A 22667-nucleotide genomic window follows, 5' to 3' on the forward strand; every position below is an offset into this window, starting at 1 on the left:
TATATGATGGTGAATTGCCTGCTAGCCACAGCTTTTAGTGTGTGAGCATCATTGTTGTAGATTGAAGTGTACTGTTGCAGCATTTATAGGACAAAATATAGAGTTTCATCATTTTAACTTAAGAAATCAATGTTTTTACTAAAGCATTTCTGTGGATAGAACTGAAGATGCTTTTCAGGAACTATTGGAGTAACCAAGTTAAGCTGAGAGTGAGTGCCTGTTGCTTTTACTTGTTTTTGCAAACTGGAAGGGAGATGTCATTCAGTTTGCTTGTCCCTGGAAAGATGACAGCTGGGAGCTGTAGGCAGATGAAGAGATCTGAGGCACTGCTGGGTATCAGGTCAACAGTGCTATCTTTCATTGTTGTCTGTTGGAGGACAACCCTGCTGTGTTCAAATGCAGCATCAGCAAATGATCCAGCTGTTGTGGTTTCAGTGATGAACTGGGGTCAATTTGTGGGGCTGTGCTGTACTAGTCACTAGTTGCTTATTTTTTCGTATAGGTTGTGTTGGAAAGAGAGACAAAAAGATTCAGGGGATTAAGCAATTGAGGATTCTGGCAGTAAGCTTTTATTTCTGTCTTTGCAGCTCACACCACTTAGTAGGGAAAGACATAAACCATGCTGAGGAAATCCTCTTCCATCAGGATTGTATTATCTCGTCTCTATAGAGTGGAGCCTGTTAATATGCTATTGTTCTTGCCAGTGGGACAGTGCTTGCTCAGGGCCATTTGTCACTATTTTATTGCTCCTGGAGATTGCAAAACATCAGGGTCTGTTTTTCTCAGACAGTGACATGTATTTATGATGCTACATTGTAAACTGCTTAGGATAACACAGAATTGAAAAGAAAAAAAAATCATCAGAGAATAGGGTGGTTCAATCATACTGAACTTGAGGTATAAAACATTGATTCAGATGACTCTCAAGAGCCTCCCAACCTGGAAAAGCTATGCTGTTGCTTGTCTGAAAGTGCACAGGTCACAAAAGCCATTATATGTGTAAAGGCCTGCTCAGGGGTAGGTCATACAAGGTCCAGATGACTGCACTGGATTTAGACATTCATTACAGATGCTATGCAGGAAGCAATTGCTTATTTGGCTTTTTCCCACCAGTGAATCATAAGATCCAAGATGGCAAGTTCTGCTGCTGCTTTTGGTGCTTTGGGGATCTCCCTGTTTAAGTGGCAGCAAGGATCTGTGCCATTGGCTCAAATGTTTTTAACTTGCTGACCTCCCTGCCTCCCTGGGCATTCCTAAGTGTTGTCAAGGTGAAGTTGCTAAGGGGAAGCACAAAGTAAAAAGTCTGACCTTGAAGCTGTATGTGTTGTTTGTGAGTAAAGTATTGGACAAAACTTGAAGAAAAGTCAAGTAGGTGGGATGAGGATAGGTGCCTTCATTAGGTGTGTTATAAATAGAAAAAGCATGGTGCAATGGGTAGGTTCTCAGCTGGTGGAAGTAGCCACAGATACATTGATTTAACCAGAGTGTTTTTTTCAATCACGAATGTAGCTTGTGTCATACCTGGGATTTTTTTGCCGTGTCTCAGTTCCTGTATTTGTGCTCATACACAGTTTCATTTTGTGTTGCAGGCTTAGAGGAAAAGCACACCTGGCAAAGGGTATCTCTCTGTCTTCTCTGTAAGAATAATTCTTGGGAGTGGTTGGGGAGGACTAGTACTGATCCTTACCTGCTGGGGGCAATCCCATACATGTCCTCCCATGGTTTGATGTCTCTAGATGGACCCCAGCTCATCTTATTTGTAAGGGATGGTTTTCCTGTTCTATTGCACGTTTGTTACCTTGCATTCATTTTGCACTTGCCCAGTGAAGTTGGTGGGAGTTCAAGGAGGGGGACAAGATTTCACTCCATCTCTCTGTCTGTTCAGGCTTATGAAACACTCAGCACACAAGTATGTGCACTTCATCAGCTCTGTTATTAATTAAGCATGTTCCCATGGGACATACTTAGCCAGATGTGACCAAGTCACTAAAGTGCTTGAGGTAGCTGGGTTTTGTCTGGAATTTGTGTGAAATGTGAACTCTAGTGTTTCCAAGGGCAGGGGAAGTTTTTTGTGTGGAAGGCCCATCTCAGGTTACTTTTGAACTAACGCTACAGGGTTAGAACATGACATTTTTCTCTCATGTGCAGGGGACATAAATGGAAGGTGTGAAACAGAGATGTTTTATCTGCTATGAGCAGAGTGATTTGGAACAAATCAGCAGTCCATTTGGATGACCTGCTCATGTGATCTTTGGTGCTTACTGATGCTTGGTACTGTATTTAACTTGTAGTTTTTCTCTGAAAAGTGACTTCTTACAAAGTTGGTGTCATGAAGCTCCACAGATCACTGTGTCTGTGCTCAAGCATGCTCACTTTTATCAGTCAATGAACACTTATTCTTGACTCTTTTTTTTTTTTTTTTTTTTAGTTCAACCTCAGTAAGTATTCAGTAATTGGAATTTAGCAATTGTAGTAACTATATGCAATCAAAATAAAATCTAGTTTGCACTGTGTTAACTGTGACTCCACAGGGGTTAGCAAGAGTAAAATTTGCTTTACAACTCAGTCATTTGAACAGATGTGATTCTGATTATGCACAAAAACCAATTAAATAGTGCCACTTTTATACAGTCACTTTTCAGACAGTTATTAGAATATTGTATTAAAACAATATTAAAACAACTATATTGTTTTAATATTGTATTAAAACAACTATAGTTTTCTAAATTCCCTTTACCCAGGTGTTATAAATTGCTGGGTACCATTGAATCTATTCCAGGATGACATCAGATATGCTGATATGAAGAGTGAGAGCTGACAAAAAGCACATATCCAGCTTCAGGGCTGTTAATCGGAAAACAGGCTAGCAAATGATTTCCTCAGGTTGCGGATGGTCTCAGCTTTTGCTTCATCCTCATTGGCATTTCCCCGCTGAGATGATTCAGATATACTGAAGGTGTTTGTCAGGGACACTGATTTGCTGAAACAGAAAACAGAGTTCAGACTCAGCAGGGGAAGGTGGTAGTTCAAAGCTGGTTACTGATGCTTTGTGTTACACGACACAGACAAATTCAAGGATGAAGAGAGGTTAGGAAGGAGAGTCTCCATATGCTAAAAGACCCAGGAATGGGGGCAGGAAGAGGGGTGGGCATAGACATATGGCTCCAGTATCGCAGTCCAGACAAGTAAGTGATTATGAAAATGTCTGACTAAAAGTATGCAGTTGCCATTTGGTGCAACTGGTCTGAGGCACATTTAAGTCATTTCACTACTAATACAGAAGAATGTATGCATACTGACGGTCACCTGTCTCTCATCAGCTGTACCATGAATGATGGTCCTGTCCTTTCAGATGTGAGAGCATGAGAGGTTTGGTAAGCTGGTAGCCGTGTCCCCTGCAATGTGTGCAGTTGCCCGCCCTCCCTGGCATGTCTGCTCTGACTCTCAGCTGTGTTATTATGCAGGTCTTTTGATTGGCCACGCTGTTCCTGCTGGGTGTGTATCTGCTAGTGTTTAAGCTTAGATCAGGATTCTGCTTTTGAAGTAAATTTCCCAATTTTCCCCACTACCATGCTTTGTCACTGAGTGGTTTCTCCTGGTCAATAATGGGCATTCAGCACAAGACCAGACTCTGAATTAAAGTACCAGATATAGAGTGTGGCGACTGCATCCTTACGATCAACACTTTGATCTGTACGTACATTCCTCTTGGTTTGCCTTGGTTTTGTAGACATCTGTGGTGGTTTAGGCCCTGCCGGGATCTGAAACCATGCCGCCGTTGTCCTTCCCCCACCCTTGGACCGGTCAGGGCAGGGAGTAAAATATAAACCCCAGGGTTGAAATAAGGAAAAAAAATTAATACAACAGTATAACAAATAAACCAAACAAGAGCAACAGTAACAGTAATAACAAAGAACAGGATAAGAGATACACCGCAGGGAGTACAGCAAGTGAGGGTACCGACCATGAACACAACAGGTACCCCCAGCTCTCCCACGCATGGTGCCCCGATCTGACATCAGCATGGTACTGAATAACCCGGCTAAAGCTCCCTCCCCACGTTCTGGGGAAACTTAACCCTCTCCTAGATGAACCACGACATAATCCACCCTTTTACTCTATACCATCTGTGTCACGTCCAACTGCCATTTAGCAGTTAACAATAACAAAATAACGAACAACGGCACAGTATAACTCACGGTATGTTCTCACCCAGAATCAAGTCGCCCTGTGGTACACATCTGAGCTCTCCATAGTCCTGCATCACCCACCAGGTACACCCAGGTCCTTCGGCAAAAGCAATCCCGTGGATGGGTTTGCCTTTACCTTTGCCTGGTGCAGGACTAAACCAGACCATTTTTCCCAATATATTCCTCATGCGCACCGCAGGTATTTTATCCCCATCTACAGCACGTGGAGGTTTTGAATAAGCCAGGCCAGCTCAACAGGCAGATCCTCTTGTGCTGACTAATCAGGTGGCCTTTGCTAGATGCGCGTCCCAGATTTTGAAGGTCCCACCTCCCATTGTTTTCAATGTGTTTTTTAACAGTCTGTTGTAGCGCTCAATGTTCCCAGAGGCTTGTGCATGGTGGGGGATGTGGTAGACCCACTCGAAGCCATGTTCTGCCAGGCATCTAGGAGGTTGTTTTGGAAGTGGGTTCTGTTGTCTGACTCAGTTCTCTCTGAGGTGCTGTGTTGTCACAGGATTTGGGTTTCAAGGCCCAGGATAGTGTTCTGGGCAGTGGTGTGGGGGGGCTAGGTAAGTTTCCAGCCATCCAGTGGTTACTTCCACCATTGTGAGCACATGGCGCTTCCTGTGGCGGGTCTGTGGCAGTGTGATGTAGTCGATCTGCTAGGCCTCTCCATATCTATATTTCAGCCATCGCTCTCCATGCTGCTGGGGCTTCACCCGCTTTGGCATGTTTGATTGCAGCACACGTCTCACTTCTGTGGATGATCTCTTCAATGGTGTCAATAGTAAGGTCCACCCCTCGATCTCGAGCCCACCTGTATGTTGCATCTCTAACTTGGTGGCCCGAGGTCTCATGGGCCCACCGAGCTATGAACAGTTCACCTTTGCGCTGCCAGTCCAAGTCCACCTGAGCAACTCTAATCTTAGCAACTTGGTCTGCCTGCTGGTTGTGTCGATGTTTGTCAGTGGCCCGACTCTTGGGTACATGGGCATCCACATGGCGCACCTTCACAACGAGGTTTTCCACACGGGCTGCAATGTCCTGCCATACTTCAGCAGCCCAGACAGTTTTACCCTTACGTTGCCAGTTGCTCTGTTTCCATTGCTGCAACCATTTCCACAGGGTATTTGCCACCGCCCATGAGTCAGTGTAGAGGTAGAGCCTAGGCCACTTTTCCCGATCAGCAATATCCAAAGCAAGCTGGATGGCTTTCACCTCTGCGAACTGGCTCGATTCACCCTGTCCCTCAGCAGCTTCAGTGACCCGTCGTGTGGGACTCCACACAGCAGCCTTGCTTTGTCAGTGTTTTACCACGATGTGACAAGACCCATCAGTGAACAGGGCATATTGCTTCTCCTCATCCGGCAGCTCGTTATATGGTGGGGCCTCCTTAGCACATGTCACCTCCTGTTCTGGTGACATCCCAGTATCTTTGCTCTCTGGCCAGTTCATTATCACCTCCTATATTATTGGGTAGCTGGCGTTTCCTATTTGAGCATGTTGTGTTATCAACACAACGCATTTACTCCACATGGCATATGTTGCATGATGCGTGGACGAGGCCTTTCCTTTGAACATCCATCCCAGCACCGGCAGTCGGGGTGCCAGGAGGAGCTGTGTTTCAGCACTGACCATTTCTGAGGCAGACCTAATCCTTCGTACGCTGCCAGTATTTCCTTCTCATTTGGTGTGTAATTAGCTTCAGAACCATTGTATCCCTGGCTCCAAAAGCCTAGAGTTCGGCCTCGCGTTTCCCCAGGTGCTCTCTGCCAGAGGCTCCAGGTAGGGCCATTCTCCCCGGGTACTGTGTAGAGCATGTTCTTAATTTCCTGCTCTTCCTGGACTGGCCCGAGGGCTACTGCTTGGGCAATCTCCTGTTTAATCTGTTCAAAGGATTGTTGTTGCTCAAGGCCCCATTCAAAATCATTCTTCTTATGGGTTACATGGTAGAGAGGGCTCACAATCAGGCTGTAGTTAGGGGTGTGCATTCTCCAGAACCCCACAGCGCCCAGGAAAGACAGTCTCCTTTTTAGAGGTTGGTGGGGCCGTGGCTGTCATCTTGTTTATTTCCTCCATTGGGATGTGGCGATGCCCATCTTGCCATTTTATTCCTAGGAATTTAATTTCCCTTGCAGGCCCCTTAACTTTCTTCTGCTTCATGGCAAAGCTGGGCTTCAGGAAGATTTCAATTATCTTCTTCCCTTTCTCAAAGACTTCCTCGGCTGTGTCCCCCCATACAATGATGTCATCAATGTATGGCAGGTGTTCTGGAGCCCCACCTTTCTCCAGTGCAGTATGGACCAGTCCATGGCAAATGGTGGAGCTGTGGTTCCACCCCTGGGACAATCGATTCCAGGTGTACTGGATGCCTCTCCAAGTGAACGCAAACTGTGGCCTGCACTCTGGTGCTATTGGAATGGAGAAGAACGCGTTAGCAATGTCAATCATGGCGTACCACTTGGCTATCTTCAACTCCAGTTCATACTGGAGCTCTAGCATGTCTGGCACTGCAGCAGTAATTGCTGGCGTAACTTCATTCAGGCCACGGTAGTCCACAGTTAGCCTCCATTCGCCATTAGGCTTTCTCACTGGCCATATAGGGCTGTTGAAGGGTGAGTGAGTTTTGCTGATCACCTTCTGGCTTTCTAGTAGACGCATCAGCTGATGGATGGGGACCAAGGAATCTCGGTTGGTGCGGTACTGCCGCAGGTGCACCTTCCTGGTAGCAGTCGGCACTCGCTGCTCCTCAACCTTAAGCCGCCCCACCACTGAGGGATCCTCTGAGAGGCCGGGTAAGGTGGACAACTGTTCAGCCTCCTCCAGGGCAGCTACACCAAAAGCCCATCGGTACCCTTTTGGGTCTCTCAAGTACCCTCTCCTGAGATAGTCTATGCCCAGGATGCACGGGGCATCTGGGCCAGTCACCATGGGGTGCTTATGCCAATCCCTCCCAGTCAGGCTCACTTCAGCTTCCAATAGGGTCAGCTGTTGGGATCCCCCTGTCACTCCGGTGATACAGATGGGTTTAACCCCACTGTAGCTCGATGGCATCAGGGTGCACTGAGTGCCAGTGTCCACCAAAGCCTCATACTCTTGTGGGTCTGATGTAGCAGGCCATCGGATCCACACTGTCCAGTAAATCCGATTATCCCTTTCCTCTCCCTGGCTGGAGACAGGGCCCCTCTAATCCTGCTCAGCATCACTCACCTTTCTAAGAAGGCTTCCTGCCAGAATGATTCACTGGTCTCCTCAAGAGGGTCAGACATAACGTTGGCCATTCTATTCTGTCTGAGGGATTTCCGACTGGACACTGGAGCTTCGCTTTTCTTGGAGGACTCCCCTTTTGTGATGGTCTTCCCTTTCAGCTGCTCTACTCGTGCAGCTAGGGCAGCAGTGGGCTGTCCATCCCACCTCCTCATGTTTTCTCCATGGTCGCAGAGGAAAAACCACAGGATGCCCTGTGGTGTTTACCTTCTACCGCCTTTCTCTTGGGCGGGGAAACGTTTACTTTTAATGGCTGAGACATCGGCCCATGCAGGTGGAATGTACAACATGTCCTCTTCCAGTTTTTGGACCCTCTGAGACAGTTCCTTTACAGCTGAAACCCAGGAATGTTGAGATGAAGGGCGGTTTCTCATATTACCACAGCTGGCCAACCACTCCATCCACTGTTAGAGTGTGTGTGTCTGTCCACCAGGACACTATTGCCATTGCTTTCGAGTGTGCTTCTGGTGCACTCTTCAGGAACTTTCGCCACATCAGGTGTGTGCAAGGGGCCTGATCTGGGTCCATAGGTGATTACTTATCATTCAGATCACCATAGATCATATCGAACACAGCCAGTTCCCTGAGGTTCTGGATGCCTTTCTCAATGCTCGTCCATTTGCTTAACTGACATAGGATATCATCCTTATAGGGGTGCCTCTCCCTTACACTGAGCAGGAGTCGCTTCCAAAGGCTGAGGGTTTGAGTCTGTTTCCCTATTTCCCTATCAATACCAGCCTCCTTGGCCAAAGGTCTCAGCTGCTTGGCCTCTCTCCCCTCCATCTCAAAAGCACTGGCTCCATTGTCCCAGCATCGAGCAGCCAGGTGCAAATCTGCTTGCCTCCCAGGCAGCTGAAATCTCTCCGCATATCTTGCATCTCAGTCGGGCATAGAGATCCGATGATCGCCTCTGGTCCTTCCTCCTGTTCCCATGCTGGGCCTGGCTCATCTCCATCCCCTACTTTGCAGGCCTTTTGGTATATTTTGTTTTCTGTATTGGGGCAACTGATACTTGCACTGCTTGTCCCTCTGGCCCAGCTGCTGCACTAGTGGGGGCAACTGTTACTGGCACTGGTTGTACCCCTAGCCCAGCTGCTGTACCAGTAAGTTCACTTTCAGATCCTGCAGCCCTTTTTCGCCCTTGAGGGCAGTGAGTAGTGTTAAAAAGGACACGGTAGGCATGGGCAAGTCCCCAGCACATTGCAGTGAGTTGTGTCTTCCGGATTTTGTCAGATTGGCGACACACCTTTTTTAAGCACTCTGCCAGTTTATCAGGGCTCTGCATTTGTTCAGGAGTGAAATTTCAAAGCATTGGAGGCGACCACTGACCCAAGCATTTGCCCATCTCTTCCCACACACCTTGCCACTCACTATCATCTGGCCTCGGGGCAGGTTTCCAGGTGGTGCTACTGTTAGAGAAATACTGCATGGCCTAAACCAAAATCAGGCAGACATTCAGAAAGCATTGTGCCACAATCACACTGGCCTGGATGCTCCAAGGATAGTTGAAACTCTCAAAAAACAAGATGATCTCTTCCCCTGGCTCACCCATAGAGGGAGTGAGACCCCTAACAAAAGCCCAGGCAGCAAACAGGTACCAGCCAGCTCCCACACACAGCGATACAAAGGCATTATAAGCAGTCAGGAACCAGTGCAGCAAAACAAACCCCTTTACACATTTTCCACTGCCAACGAACACCAGCACTGGGAACATACAGTGGATATAAGGATTAATACAGCCCCACCATGCAAGCAAGTGGGCCAGCATTGCAAATATTTCTTATCAAACAACACAAACGAAAAATTGCACCTAACAGATCACTCTAACACACTCTGGTTAGGGTCTGACCCTTTTTGATCATTTTTTCAACCCTCAGCAGCCCCTTGTTGGGTGCCAAGAAAGGCAGTGGTGGTTTAGGCCCGGCTGGGACCAGACACCACGCTGCCATTGTCCCTCCCCCACCCTTGGATCAGTTGAGGCAGGGAGTAAAATATAAACCCTGGGGTTGAAATAAAGAAAAAATCTTTGTACAACAGTGTAACAAATAAAAAAAACAAACAACAACAATGACAGTAATGACAATGAACAGAGTAAGGGATACACCACATGGAGTACAGCAGTGAGGGTACTGACCACGAACACCACACGTGCCCCCAGCTCTTCCCACACCTGGCGCCTGGATCTGACATCAGCATGGTATTGAATAACCCAGCTAGAGCTCCCTCCCCACATTCTGGGGAAACTTAACCCTATCCTAGATGAACCAGGACAACGTCAATGAAAGCATGTTCCAGAACATTACGTCTCTGTTGCCTAGAAACTCTCTTCCCCATTCCTAGCCTATATGTTTTTTCTGGCCTGTTCATACCAATTTCCTTTTGTGTCAACCTTTTGTCAACACCAAACACTTTTTGCCAATCTTTCCTGCCAGGTACACTCCATGAAGGGTGGTAGTAAAGCCTGCTACTGTTACTGATTATTGATTTTAATATAAGTATAGAATTAAGGGATATTTTAGTAAAAATAATTTATTTTATATTTATTGTATTTTGAATCTAGCAACTGACTGCTACTCTAAAATCCCCTGTACAGCCCTGTACCAAGGCTGAAGGGACTGGTCAAAATTGTTTAGTAGGAACAGTTAGAACTTAGGTAACAAAACATGAGGTGATTTGTAAACGGATTTATAATACATGTATAGGACTAGAAGAATGCAAGTAGTTGTCAAGTTCCAGGATTAATGGGAACTGAGGGCAGTAACCATAACAGCTTGCAGGTACCTGCCAAGAAAACTGTGTCCTTAAGCAAAAGGTAATTCCATCAGGGGGAGATCGCGACCACCGACTCATGGACCACCTACTCACATTACACCCCAGACCCATTTCTAGACATTTCTAACCTCTACTGCGCAGAATCAGAAATAGGAGGAGAATATGTTAATGATTTCTTGGAAGTTGCATGCTTATGTATGAAGACTTAATGAATATGTATGAGTAAGTTCTATATAAGATGTCTGATTCTGGTGGCTGGCACGTGTTGTTGGTGAGAGCACTCCCCTACACGTCCGGCCGTCAATAAAGAAGTGTCTGCTTATCTGCATCAAATTGGTGTCGATAAGTTATTTTATCCTGGATTTTGGTGACACTACCAAAGATCCACAAGAATTCAGCAACATTCTCTGCTCCAGAAGAGCGCTTAAACATACAGTCACCATCTGGATTTTTATATATATGAGCGGTACCACTTTTACTTCCCCCCGATCCACATTTTTGCTACCAGTTACAAAAAATTGCTGGTAGAGAACCTTGTGTGACTTCTGCATTCAGGCAATAGTGAAGGAATGACTCTTGGTGACCTTTCTTGCCAAATAATGTACACCCTGCTGGGAAGGTGGTAGTTGTGTTGATATGGCTGGAGTAGAGTGCACAATTAACAATGAACAAATGAACAAGAGGAAGAATGTGAAAGCTTAGAGATATCAAGTACAACTTGTTCTTCCTGACATCAGGTCAATGGTGGCCTGTTACGCCCAGGCATATATACCTCTCAAGTCATTCACATTTGTCCCCACCTTTGTCCCTGGGGACTTCTGCCTGACAACAGAGTGATATGTTCTTCATATCAGCTAAGGGTACTTTTTGACAGCTTTATTCTACTATCTACAAATATTAGCAGTTTAACAGAGCACCTACTTCAGATGTTGGTATGGGGTGGCTTGCTGCATGGATGTTTCAGTGGGGCTTGCCTGTCTAGTAGCTCGGCCTTGAGCAGGAGGTCTAGGCTGCTGTGGAGGGAACACGCCTGCCTTGGAAGCCTGGACTGGAGAGGACCCAGTTGCTGATTGGACTTGCTGTGGAGATCCAGGTGACCTTTGCTGCTGAGGTGAAGTGGACTGGGGACTCTGAGGCTGTTGCCGTGGAGGTGCGTTTGTCCATGGAGGCTGAGATCCTTGAGGCTGGCGTGGTCCACCTGAAAGGGACATTAGGCATAAACATGAGAAAGTGCATGTGGTGGACAACAGGCAAGGAGCATCTATATGGAAGAATGGATTTTGCTAAGGGAAGAGACTCTTCAGAGTAGCTTCATGCAGAGGGATAAGGGAAAACCTCTCTTATAGGCCTAAAACTGGTGTTGTGCCTATGTCTTTAGAGTTCTCAACCTCTTTCAGCACTAAAGAAGCTCTGCCACTCTCCCTGAAGGGAGTCACTTCAGCATGTTGTACTCTTCCATGTAACTAATATTTCTTATCCGTGGCAAGCACTTCAGGCATTGGGAAGGAAGTCACTGGAGAATCAGTTCTCTGCAGAAAATGAAAGCTGCTGGTTTGGGTCAACAGACTCTTCATGGGCCCAGCAGTCTGATGTAAGACTGTACACCCTATTACTATCCATATATCTGTTTCAGCATTGTCTCCAGGTGACTTCAGCCATATTGGGAGCAGGCTCTCAAAACTGAAGAGGATGTAGAAAACAATTGGATGTGACATGAGAAATTGCTGGACATGACAGAAAACGGTGTGAGAAGCTGACAAAAGTTACAGGTACTGTTGTGAGGGCTGGCTCGATTTCACAGGTAGTCAGGGGGGAGTTATGTGAGAAAAAACTTCACAGAGAATTGAAGGGGAGCACTGTAGGCAGATGGGGAGTAGTATCCTGCAAGGCCAACAATTCATATCTGTAATACCATGTAATGCCAAAATTACATAGATGCATTTGGTATCAGAAATACTAAATTTTGGATACAGCAAAAGTGACCAATGAGGAAAAGATAATTAGAGGTGGGTGTTAATTTGGTAGGAGGTTGAAGTGGAGAAAAGAAGGGACAAAGGTGGCAAAAAGAAGGGTCTAATTAGTTATGTGAATTGAGAGGCTGATGTGGTCTGGGTACCCGTGGGGCAGCCCTGTGCTTCCATCACCTCAGTGTAAATTAGGACAATAAACCAAACCTGTTGTTCTGACCAAGCCACATGAGTCAAACCTGCTGCTGCTGCCAGGAGGAGTTGGGGGGGTACTCCTGCTGACAGGGGAACACCTGGACAAATGGATCAAGGATCCTGGCATCACCACAGTGTCTGTTCCAGGCCTGAGAGTACTAGCATTTTCCCATCACAACTTAACGGTTGTAGCCACTACAGCTTTGGGCAAACACAAATACAATCTGCCCAGAATCCTGCTCCAGTGCCAGTTCAGTGACTTTGTTTTGCTGAGCCAAGTCCTAACAGCAGTATCAACTGGATCTGTATCAAATTTTCATACCGCTTTCTGAGCTGCCGTGGAATATGACAGCAGCTGCTTTAGCAGTGCACTGCATTTGCTGCCTGCTTGTTGGTGAGTTGGAATGATGAGTCAAACCTTTTCCTCATAGTTTTAATTAAGAAGGCAAACTGATAGTCTCACAGTCTACACTGTCATGGTACTCAGAGAACTGTACCTTGGGGAGTAGGGCGTTGTTGAGACAGTTGTCCAAGCTGAGGTCTGGTCTGAGACCTAACTGATGCAGGCTGAACTTGTGGAGGCTAGAAGAAGAAAAGCCATTCCAGTTAATACAGAGTTCCCAAAGAGAAGCCCTGAGGTAACAGGAACTGCAGAGTCATGAAGTGTTCCTTAAATACACACACAGGCTGGTAGAAATCATGGGACTAAAATGGAGAGCTGAGTAATAAAGAGCACAAAAGTTGTTTGCTCACAGGGAATAACAATGAAGTTACATTTTAGAGTGTTTTTTAGGCAACCAGGAATTATCAAATCTATCAGGCCCAAGGGGGTCTCTTAGTCCCATCTCCCATTTTGGACAGTTGCCAGCACCAGATGTTCGAAAAGAAGGAGGGATGAACCATGGAATCATTTATGGAGTAATAATCTCTTTACCCTAATGGGTCTCCTCTTGATTGCTAATAAGCAAAGGTCAGCTTCAACCCTGAAACATGAAGTTTATCCGCTCCACAGTCTTTGCAACAGTTCCAGATATTTTGATATTTACACCCAGACTCTTTGAGTTGTACTCAGCTCTCAGCCTCACTGCCTTTCCCATTTCTTAACTCCATTGCTTTGTTCTGAGTTTTGAGAACAGTTCTGACAACCTGCCCTTGCTAGGCCATTCATTGTTTTGCACACGTTTACTGCCCTCTCTCTCATTAACCTCCTTTCTAAAGTTAGAGAAAGAGACCGAGTCCCTTTGGACCCTCCGTGGGAATGTTTCCAGGCCCTTAATTGTTTTCATCACACAATTCTCTTTCCCAGCTTTGTGATTCCTTCTGCAGGTACCAGAGGCAGGTCTGCTTACATTATTCCAGATGATGTGGTATCTTGGTTTTCTGTATACACCATCAGCTCATTTCTTCTGCATCCTAATTTCCCACTTCTCCCTTGTCAACACAACCATAGGCTGAGCAATGTTTTTCATTATCTGGTATGCAACAAAGTCTTACTCAAGGGGAATGGCTAGTGCCATTTGCATTGTTTATGTTCACACTCTCTCTACCCCCATCTTATCTTACCTCTCAATTTTCCATATGGAGTTTTATTTGCTGTTGTTTTGATGAACATAAATAGCTCTGTTGGATGTTCTTCACTGCCATCCCTGGTCCTGACTAATGCAAGTAGGTTGGTGCCATCTGCACTTCCTTCTCTCTCACTGTTTATTCTTTTTGACAGATATTTTAATAAACAGATTAAGCAACACAGAACTGTTGCACAAAGGGCCACTCCAAAGTTAACAGAAGTCTGAGTAAGCCTATTGCACAAAATTATTTATGAAAGCAGGGGAAGATGGAGATAGATAGGCTGGTACATGATGGATTATTTACATGGAGAACACAATGATGAAAGGTTCTTCAAGGCTCCTGGAAGGTCAGGAGAATGAGCCAAGTGATTCTGGAAATGGGAAGAAGTGTTTCACAGTTGGAAGCATTGAAATGTTTCAATTGACTAACATAAACGCAATGAGGTTACAAGCCCATATTTTACATTATTTATCTGGGACTTGCAAATGGACAGGGAGGAAAATCTGGGAATTTTCCATTCATGGCTTCTAGTCCTACATAGCTTGGGACACTAAACCTTGCCTTGGTGTTGGTGGAAATTTATTGTCCTAATGCTGTGACGCATCCTGATTAGAGCACCCAAAGGAAGAGAATCAGATCTCATATTCACCTCTACAGCCTTTGCCTACAGCCCACCCAAGACTTCTCAGAGATGAAGACAAAACAGGGTTTTGAGGCTCAGATATGGAAGGGTGAGGACCAGCCTTCTGCCTTTGGAAGGGAAACAGTGAGAGGGAAGAACGGAGTTGGGGCAGAGAGGTGAGAAGAGAACCACAGCTGTAACCATGAAATCAGGTTGTCATTAACATCTTATCCTGTCCTGGGCTCCACCAACCCAATTATCAACATGACTAGACTTAGCATCCTGTAAATATCCCCTCTGCTAACTTCATCTCTCATATCTATGTCTTTATCTGAGGCCAGCTTCTGCTCCACAATTAAACTTTGCCTTCTACCCCCCACCACTTGCTTTCTTTAATAGTTCCTGTCTGTCATCTTGCCTAAGGCTTTTTGACAGTAGCTACATTATTTTGACTGATTGTCTGTTATCTACCACTTTATGAAAGAATTCTCAAATAAATGAGGGGAAAATAATGGGACATTACAAAAATAACGTGGTAGATGTTAAGGTGTGGTTCTGTTGGTTTATTGGTCTTCTGTATTTTTCTTTAAATTATTGTCTGAGATAATTTGTAAGGTCCATAACATCTACATTTTTCTACATTATTCTTACAACTTTTTAAACACATATTTTGTATTTATTGTATACTAATACTCTGGAGCAATGACTGTTTCTAATGAAATTGCACATTTTTTCTTGGCAGCTTAGTACCTTCCTAAATTCAGTTAATTGGATGTAGCCATCTGGGTCTGGGGGCTTAATGATTTTTAAAAATATCGGTCATCACTGTTTTTGTTCTCTTCCATGTCCTTCCAATCAGAAAAAATGTATCTGATTTAAGATTTTCCCCACTTTCAGCAATTAAATTTACTAGAATCACACTGTCCCTGCTATATTCCTTCTGTCCCTTAATTTTGGATGATCCACAGAGCCCACCAATTCTTTGGCAGGGCTCCATCTTCTGATGAACCCAAAGAATTTGTTTCATTCTTCCCTCTATCTTCTCTTCAAAATCAATTTCTATCCTTTTTATGTTTCCTTTTATTACTTGCATGATGGTGCATAGTCTTCTTAAATGTCAGATTTCCAAATTTGGAAGATTTTTTTTTTTTCCTGTTTGTCTTGAATGTCCTCTATCACTTTGCCACTTAACTCTAAAAGTTTATTTCTTGTATTCCTGCTTCAGGAGCAGATCAGAAATGTATATATGCATTCTGGAAAACAGTGGTGTCTCAAATAATGTCCAGACAGTTTTAATGCTAGGGAGTTGATTAATTTTCTTACTTTATTAAACAATCTTTTCTAAACTGCTTGTGTTATATCATTGCTTTTTGATATCACAGCTGTCCCTTGGACATCAAACCTAATGGTATGCACTCACTTTCTGAATTTGTACCTGGGTGTTTCTTAAGGCTAGGTCAGGGTGTTGTTTCCTATTGTGCTTAGATATTGCAGTTCCAGGAAGTAGACACCTACAGAGATGGGGAACTCTCTCTGAATTCCTGTTCCACTGTGGTATTTGACTTGCTTCTTGATAGCTGCAGTCTCATGCTATTATGACTTGCTTCTTCCATCTCTGTCAGTGTTGTGTACTCAGTTTAGTAATTTCTCAGTTTTTCTTGATCCAGAGACTACTATAGACAGTTCCAATAATATGTATAGATATTCTATGCATACCTATAGAATATCCAAGGGTCCATATTTCTATGTATTCAGTACTGCTATCCTTGTAGTCAGAATTACTATTTTTCTTCATTCTGTGGAAGCCTTCACCTGCAGTTTTAGGTATGCATCTCACCAGCCTCACATGTAATGACCTCTCTCTGCACATTTGTAACGATGTGTTACAGCATTGTTAGTAATTGTAGCTTGTGCAGTATCTGCAATGTTCGTTGTACCAAGGTCTTTATAGCAAAGCATTCTAGTTAACATATTCTGGGTTTTAATTTTCTTGATTTTGTATACAGATATTATTAGGTTGTATCCTTGAGGCAGACCATTTACTTATTTAACTCCTCTATTTGACATCCTATGCCTCCAAGACCTTTTTTTTTTTTTTTTTGTTCTTACGTTCTTATTATTTAGACCCTATTTTAGGTCTGTTGTAATCCAATAAACACATGCATCTTTCCATGTTCTTTTGGCTTCCCCTTTGCTCTTAGTTCATACACTCTATATCTTGGTTATTTCAGATGGCAGTTGTTGATTCCACTTTGGCCAGAGTAAATCCTATTTCCCTGCCTCAAAACATTTTTAGTGTCTATTAAATGTTTACCCCTTCACTCTAGCTAAAATCTGGTTTGGAGTTACCCTGAATACCCTTCATGCTGGGCACTTGGTTTAGCAGGAGTGGGCTGACATATGACAAAGGCAGAGAGCCATAAATTGCTTTCTCCCATTTTTTTGTCTCAAGTGAAAAAGGAAACTGTTCCAGCCTGTTTACTCTCCTGTCCTTTCTTTTGTACAGATTTGTTGTCTTCAAACCTTCATGCCTGGCTCCCTGCTAGATACTGAAAGAGGTGTAGCAGATATACCTGGAGACACAGATTATGTTCGGGTGTGTTTCATTTATACAGAACTGCCACTGGGAAATGTGGCACTAAGATTAGATGCATTTGATACTCAAAATGGATGTACATGAGAAGCATGAAGTGGTCAGTTTAAACGCAAAAATGGCAGGTTCTTGTATGAATTTAGTATTAGTCAAACTTCCTCCTGATGAAGGACGTAAAGGGCATCTCCAGAGAATCACAGAATCATCTAGGTTGGAGAAGACCTTGAAGATCATCTACTCCAACCATTAACCTAGCAGTGACAGTTCCCAACTACACCATATCCCTCAGTGCTATGTCGACCCAATTCTTGAACACCTCCAGGAATGGGGATTCCACCACCTCCCTGGGCAGCCCATTCCAACACCCAACAACCAGTTCTGTAAAGAAATGCTTCCTAATATCCAGTCTAAACCTTCCCTGGTGCAACTTGAAGCCATTCCCTCTTGTCCTGTTGCTTGTTACTTGGTTAAAGAGACTCATCCTCACCTCTCTGCAACCTCCTTTCAGGCAGCTGTAGAGGGTGATGAGGTCTCCCCTCAGGCTTCTCCAGACTAAACACCCCCAGTTCCCTCAGCCACTCCTCATACAACCTGTGCTCCAGAACCTTCACCAGCTTTGTTGCCCTTCTCTGGACACACTCGAGTCATTCAATGTCCTTTTGTAGTGAGGGGCCCAAAACTGAACACAGGAATCGAGGTGCGGCCTCACCAGTGCCGAGGACAGGGGTAAGATCCCTTCCCTGTCCCTGCTGGCCACACCATTTCTGACACAAGCCAGGATGTCATTGGCCTTCTTGGCCACCTGGGCACACTGCTGGCTCATATTCAGCCAGCTGTCAATCAATACCTCCAGGTCCTTCTCTGACTGGCAGCTCTCCAGCCACTCTTCCCCAAGCCTGTAGCGCTGCTGGGGGTTGTTGTGACCCAAGTGCAGCACCCGGCATTTGGCCTTATTGAAACTCCTAGAGTTGGCCTGAGCCCATCTCTCCAGCCTGTCCAGGTCTCTCTGCAGAGCCCCCCTACCCTCGAGCAGATCAACTCTCCCACTCAACTTGAAGAAAGGCTGCAGTAAGGAATGAAATAACTCTTGGTGGACATTCCTACTTTCTCTTCTGGGAAACACAGATTTTCATCAGGGATGCAAAAACTGGAATGAAACCTATCCTGAGGGATGGTGTTAGACAGAGATGAAGTCAGGCACTATGAGTACCTCTAAAACAGCTGTCTTCAATATGAATCTATGAATTTAGCAAGCCACAATGTCTAGATGCATGGTCCACACTACCAGTGTGATGCCACAGTTATATGGGAGGTGAGAAAGGGAGAGAGAAGTATTTGTTAGGGGGACCCACTTCAAATTGTCTATGAGAGACTTCTTTGGAAGAACAGGAGTCAGTCTATCCAATACACTCCCATGTGGGGCTGTTCAACTCTCTGAGATGTCTGACTGCCTGACACCCACAGGAAGGAGAGAAAGAGAGAAAAGTTCAGGAAAACAACTTGGCCATAAAGTTTCTATTCATTCATACCCAAGGCCTCAGCAGTGATGGCATAGATCCAGCAGTGATGACAAGCTGAGTCATTTTGGAAACAACCAGATCAGCTATAAGCTGTCTGTCTTCTTCCACATGCTCCCCAATCAGTGGCATCGAGCTGTCCATCACCTGCCACAGGAGGGAAAAACAGTTAGTAAGGAGGTTTCCTGGTGGCAGATGCCGGTTTCAACTTGCGTCTCACACTAACCCACTTTGTGTCTCCACATCCTTGCCAACACCTCTAGTCACCACTCCCCTCCATGCTGAAACATGCGTTACTTTCCTAGGTGTGTGATTTCGGTTAAATTTTTTTAGGAAATGGCATGAACTTCCCATTACTCCCTATCTTCCTTCCTTTCAGAACTTGGAAACCTGGACTTCTGGTGGCTGGAGGCTTTCTAAATCAACTAACTTGCTTCTTGACATGTCCTGCAAAGATGCCTCTGATGGATGAGGTGTCTTTGGCATTGTCCCACAGTATTTGCGTTGACGTTGCAGCAGAAAGGGCCACAAGAGAAGAGAAACAACATGTACTGAAGCCTGAGGAGGTAGGAGCAACAGAGTCTGGAGGAGACCAGGAAACATTTGGGATTAATCAGTGCAAATCACTGCACCTTGAGAGGAAAAAAGCCATCACAGATGTGTAATGAATAGGATGTCACCCAAACAACAGCACCCAATGCAGGAAAGTAAACTTATTCTCTGCTTGTCTTCTTGATGTTGTTGTGATACAACTGCTTCCCAAGCAAGTACTACAGCTGTGCTGGGGAAATCTGGGAAGCAAGAGAGCAGGGATGGGGGAACATCTGAGGCAAGAAACAGTCTGACAACAACAATAATAATAAAAGCACAGCAGACTCTCAGCTGTATAGCAGCCCTAAACACAATTTTCAACAGTTCATCATAAATCAAGTGCTTCGTAAACATTAGCGAAATCCCACAGGAAGAACTGTGCTATGATGAAGTTAAGATTCAGCTGAAGTAAATAATTGTACCAAAATATCAGGGTTGGCAGAGTTTATTTTATTTGCTTTTATTTTTAAACCAAATATTTTTAAACCCCTGGAAATGCAGAGTTAAAGGTTATATTGCTTAAGAAAGTCACTGACTCATGCTCAGATAACAATCAGAAGTACACTCCACCCTGTCAAGGCTGCAAGAGTCCACTCTTGGAGAGTGGACTTGGAAATGGAAAGTTTTGCACACTTTTTTAAGATTTAAAGTAAGGGAAATAGTGAGGTGAGTTCATCAAGTCTGTATTCCAGTCTCTTCTTGCAGAGTAACTGTTAATTTGCATTCATTTCTATAGGTCTCTCATGTGAACGTTAGAGAAGCAACCTAGGAAGGTTTAACTGAGGTTTGCATGAAGAGTGAGTTGGTGTTTATATCCATGGCCTGCTTGAACCAGGGAGCAAAAGAAAGAGATCAGAAAATTAGATGTCAGTGCTCAGCTAAATACACAAAGTGGCTTTTTATTCCATTGTCCACTTTGCTCCTTCTCTGTTAAAAAAAACAACAAAACAAAACAAAACAAAACAAAACAAAACAAAACAAAACAACGGTGGGGAAAGATGTTTCCTAGCAGTGCCAGGGAGTGGCCTGTTCCGGTCGGTGTCTCACTAGCCAGGGGCTCCTGGGGTCCCTCCAGTAGGTTCCTGCTCAGGTTTTCCTCCCCTCCCATCTTTAAAGCATTCCCATTTCATGTGGCAATTCCAGTTCACGTGTGAGAAAAGGGGTCTCCCAGCTCTCTTCAATGCTTCGTGCGAGGGACCTGTTCGGCCACTAGATGATGCCGCTGCTCTGCTCACAGGCTGGCCAGCCAAGCCTGACTGCCCGGCCCTCCCTGTGAGTCACTGTGAGACAGTTCAGGTCAAAACACCCCAAACCCCTCATTTCCCCATCTTAAAGACTGCTTTCCCCTATTTCTCTGGCGGTAGTGGCTGGAGAGCAAGGGGAAGATGCTGTTTTATAAAACAACGGTACCAGGGTGAATGAACCCTGGAGCAGGTCCCACCCGAGCCAGTGAAGGTGCACCAGGGTTGAAGGTATCTGCTGTTCTGCTGTGTCTGGCAGGGGAACATGAGCTGTGGGAGACTGCAAATACAGGAATCACATGTGTAAAGGAAGGACTTTGAAAACGGCAGGGATTTCTGTGGTTCAAAATGCCACAGCTGGTTGCCACTGAACTGAAAAGGTGCAGGAGATGTCACCTTGTCTGTCCTCTGTGAAAGAGGAATTGCTCTGGAACTGAGCAGATAAGAATGCTCATGCTGAAATACATCAGCTGATAGGAATATGTGAATCACAGACAGATTGCACTCATCACTTCCTGGGGAGATCACAGGACAGCTGGGCAAGACAAGAAGGTGTCGTCACACATGAACCCAGCCTTTGTAGCTGCCCAAGGTCAGTGGCTGCTCCTGATGCAGCTGCTATAGCCTGATAAGGTGTATGAGGGGGGAGTGGAAAGCAGCTGGGCAGAGAAGAGACTGAGGAAAACCCCATCCCAGTCCTCCCCCTGTGCCTATTTGATGCTGAGGCCTGAAGACTGGACTTGTTATTCCATGCTCTGATGTGCAAGAGCAGACTGTTAGGTGATTTTTAGGGAAGGAAGGAAGGAAGGAAGGAAGGAAGGAAGGAAGGAAGGAAGGAAGGAAGGAAGGAAGGAAGGAAGGAAGGAAGGAAGGAAGGAAGGAAGGAAGGAAGGAAGGAAGGAAGGAAACAGATGATTAGACATATGAAAAGAAATGATGTCTCAGTGCTGAAGGGATGGGCAGGGCTTCTTGCAGGGTATCAAGGAGCATGTCTAGTAACACAGTTTATCTGTATGGCAGGTAGGGCTTAGCTGATCCAGGAGGAAGAATAAATCACATGGATCATTTTACTTGTCCTCTACTCCGTATTTTTCAGCATAGCAAAGATGTGGAAAGGGGTTAGATTAACCAAAAAAAAAAAAAAAAAAGAGGGTGGAGATTATTAAACCATACACACTGCTGAACTTTTTTAAGAATCTGGCTGCTAACAGTGCTACTGAACTTGCACTGTTTTAAGGACCTGGCCTTCTGATCAAGTGCTGATTATTCATGCTGCATATTCCCTTAAAGTGACAAAGTTCTTTAAAGCAGAGGGAAGAGAAGTACCAGCATTTACCTTTAAGTTCACAGCTGTTTTAATAAAATGAAACTTTGAAGAAATCTACTGATCTCTTACAAGTTTTCAATATGAGCCACAAAAAGAGTACATAAGCATGCCAGTGCTTTGAAGGGCAGAAACATACTAGATTCTGCTGTTTGCCATGGAAAAAGAAAAGGTGGTGAAGTTCAAGTAACAGCAAATGCCATTGATGCAAGATTACTATTGTGCTGTGTTGATAACTCGTCTATCTTAATCTGATTCTGTTTGCAGCAAACCACTGTGATAAATCTCAGTTCATAGAACTGCCATCATTACCTCTGCAAATCTTTCACGGAGAACTGCTTTGCACTGTGAAAATTAATTACTGCCTGCAATTGCATCGTGTAAATTCCTTACTTGTTCAGCTCATTTAGATGTGCTTTCTTATAAAATGTCACAGCACACTGTTCCTTCTCACCAAGAAAAATACAACTGTCACACTGTCAAATAACTTTGTTCTCCTATTATCAAAAGAAAAAAGCAAAATAAATTATCTGTTTCAGACCAAGAAAAGTACCTCAGACTGGATGCAATTAATTACTTGTCAGCATGTCCCTCAGATCTGCATAAAGTAGAAAAGGTGCCTGTTCGGCTTTGTTCTGCTCTTTGTATTGCACTACTTTGCTCCTTTCCTGACAATGTCCATCAGCCTGGCATCTGAATGCCTGCTAGGTGTTGGCACATCAGACCTGTTCAATCAGGTTCTCCACAGGGTTAATTCAGCATGACCCATCTGAAGCTCTTGTATTTCTCCTGATTTATGTCATATTAGATCCATTGCTT

At 44.7% G+C, this 22667-nt stretch overlaps 1 protein-coding gene across 1 annotated transcript in view; it reads right to left on the bottom strand.

The window, feature by feature from the left end:
* Window positions 1-38: 38 nt before the first annotated feature.
* Window positions 39-22667, bottom strand: part of SYN3 (synapsin III) — a 210696-nt gene continuing 188067 nt past the window's right edge. The window contains exons 10-13 of the mRNA XM_074902388.1: window positions 18705-18839; window positions 12889-12973; window positions 11151-11427; window positions 39-2980 (exon numbers count right to left, since the gene is read on the bottom strand). Of these exons, the coding sequence (XP_074758489.1) occupies window positions 2848-2980; window positions 11151-11427; window positions 12889-12973; window positions 18705-18839 (630 nt within the window). The 3' untranslated portion in view covers window positions 39-2847. The remainder of the gene's footprint in view (window positions 2981-11150; window positions 11428-12888; window positions 12974-18704; window positions 18840-22667) is intronic.

Source organism: Athene noctua, chromosome 3 (assembly GCF_965140245.1).
Source record: "Athene noctua chromosome 3, bAthNoc1.hap1.1, whole genome shotgun sequence".
NCBI lineage: Eukaryota > Metazoa > Chordata > Aves > Strigiformes > Strigidae > Athene > Athene noctua.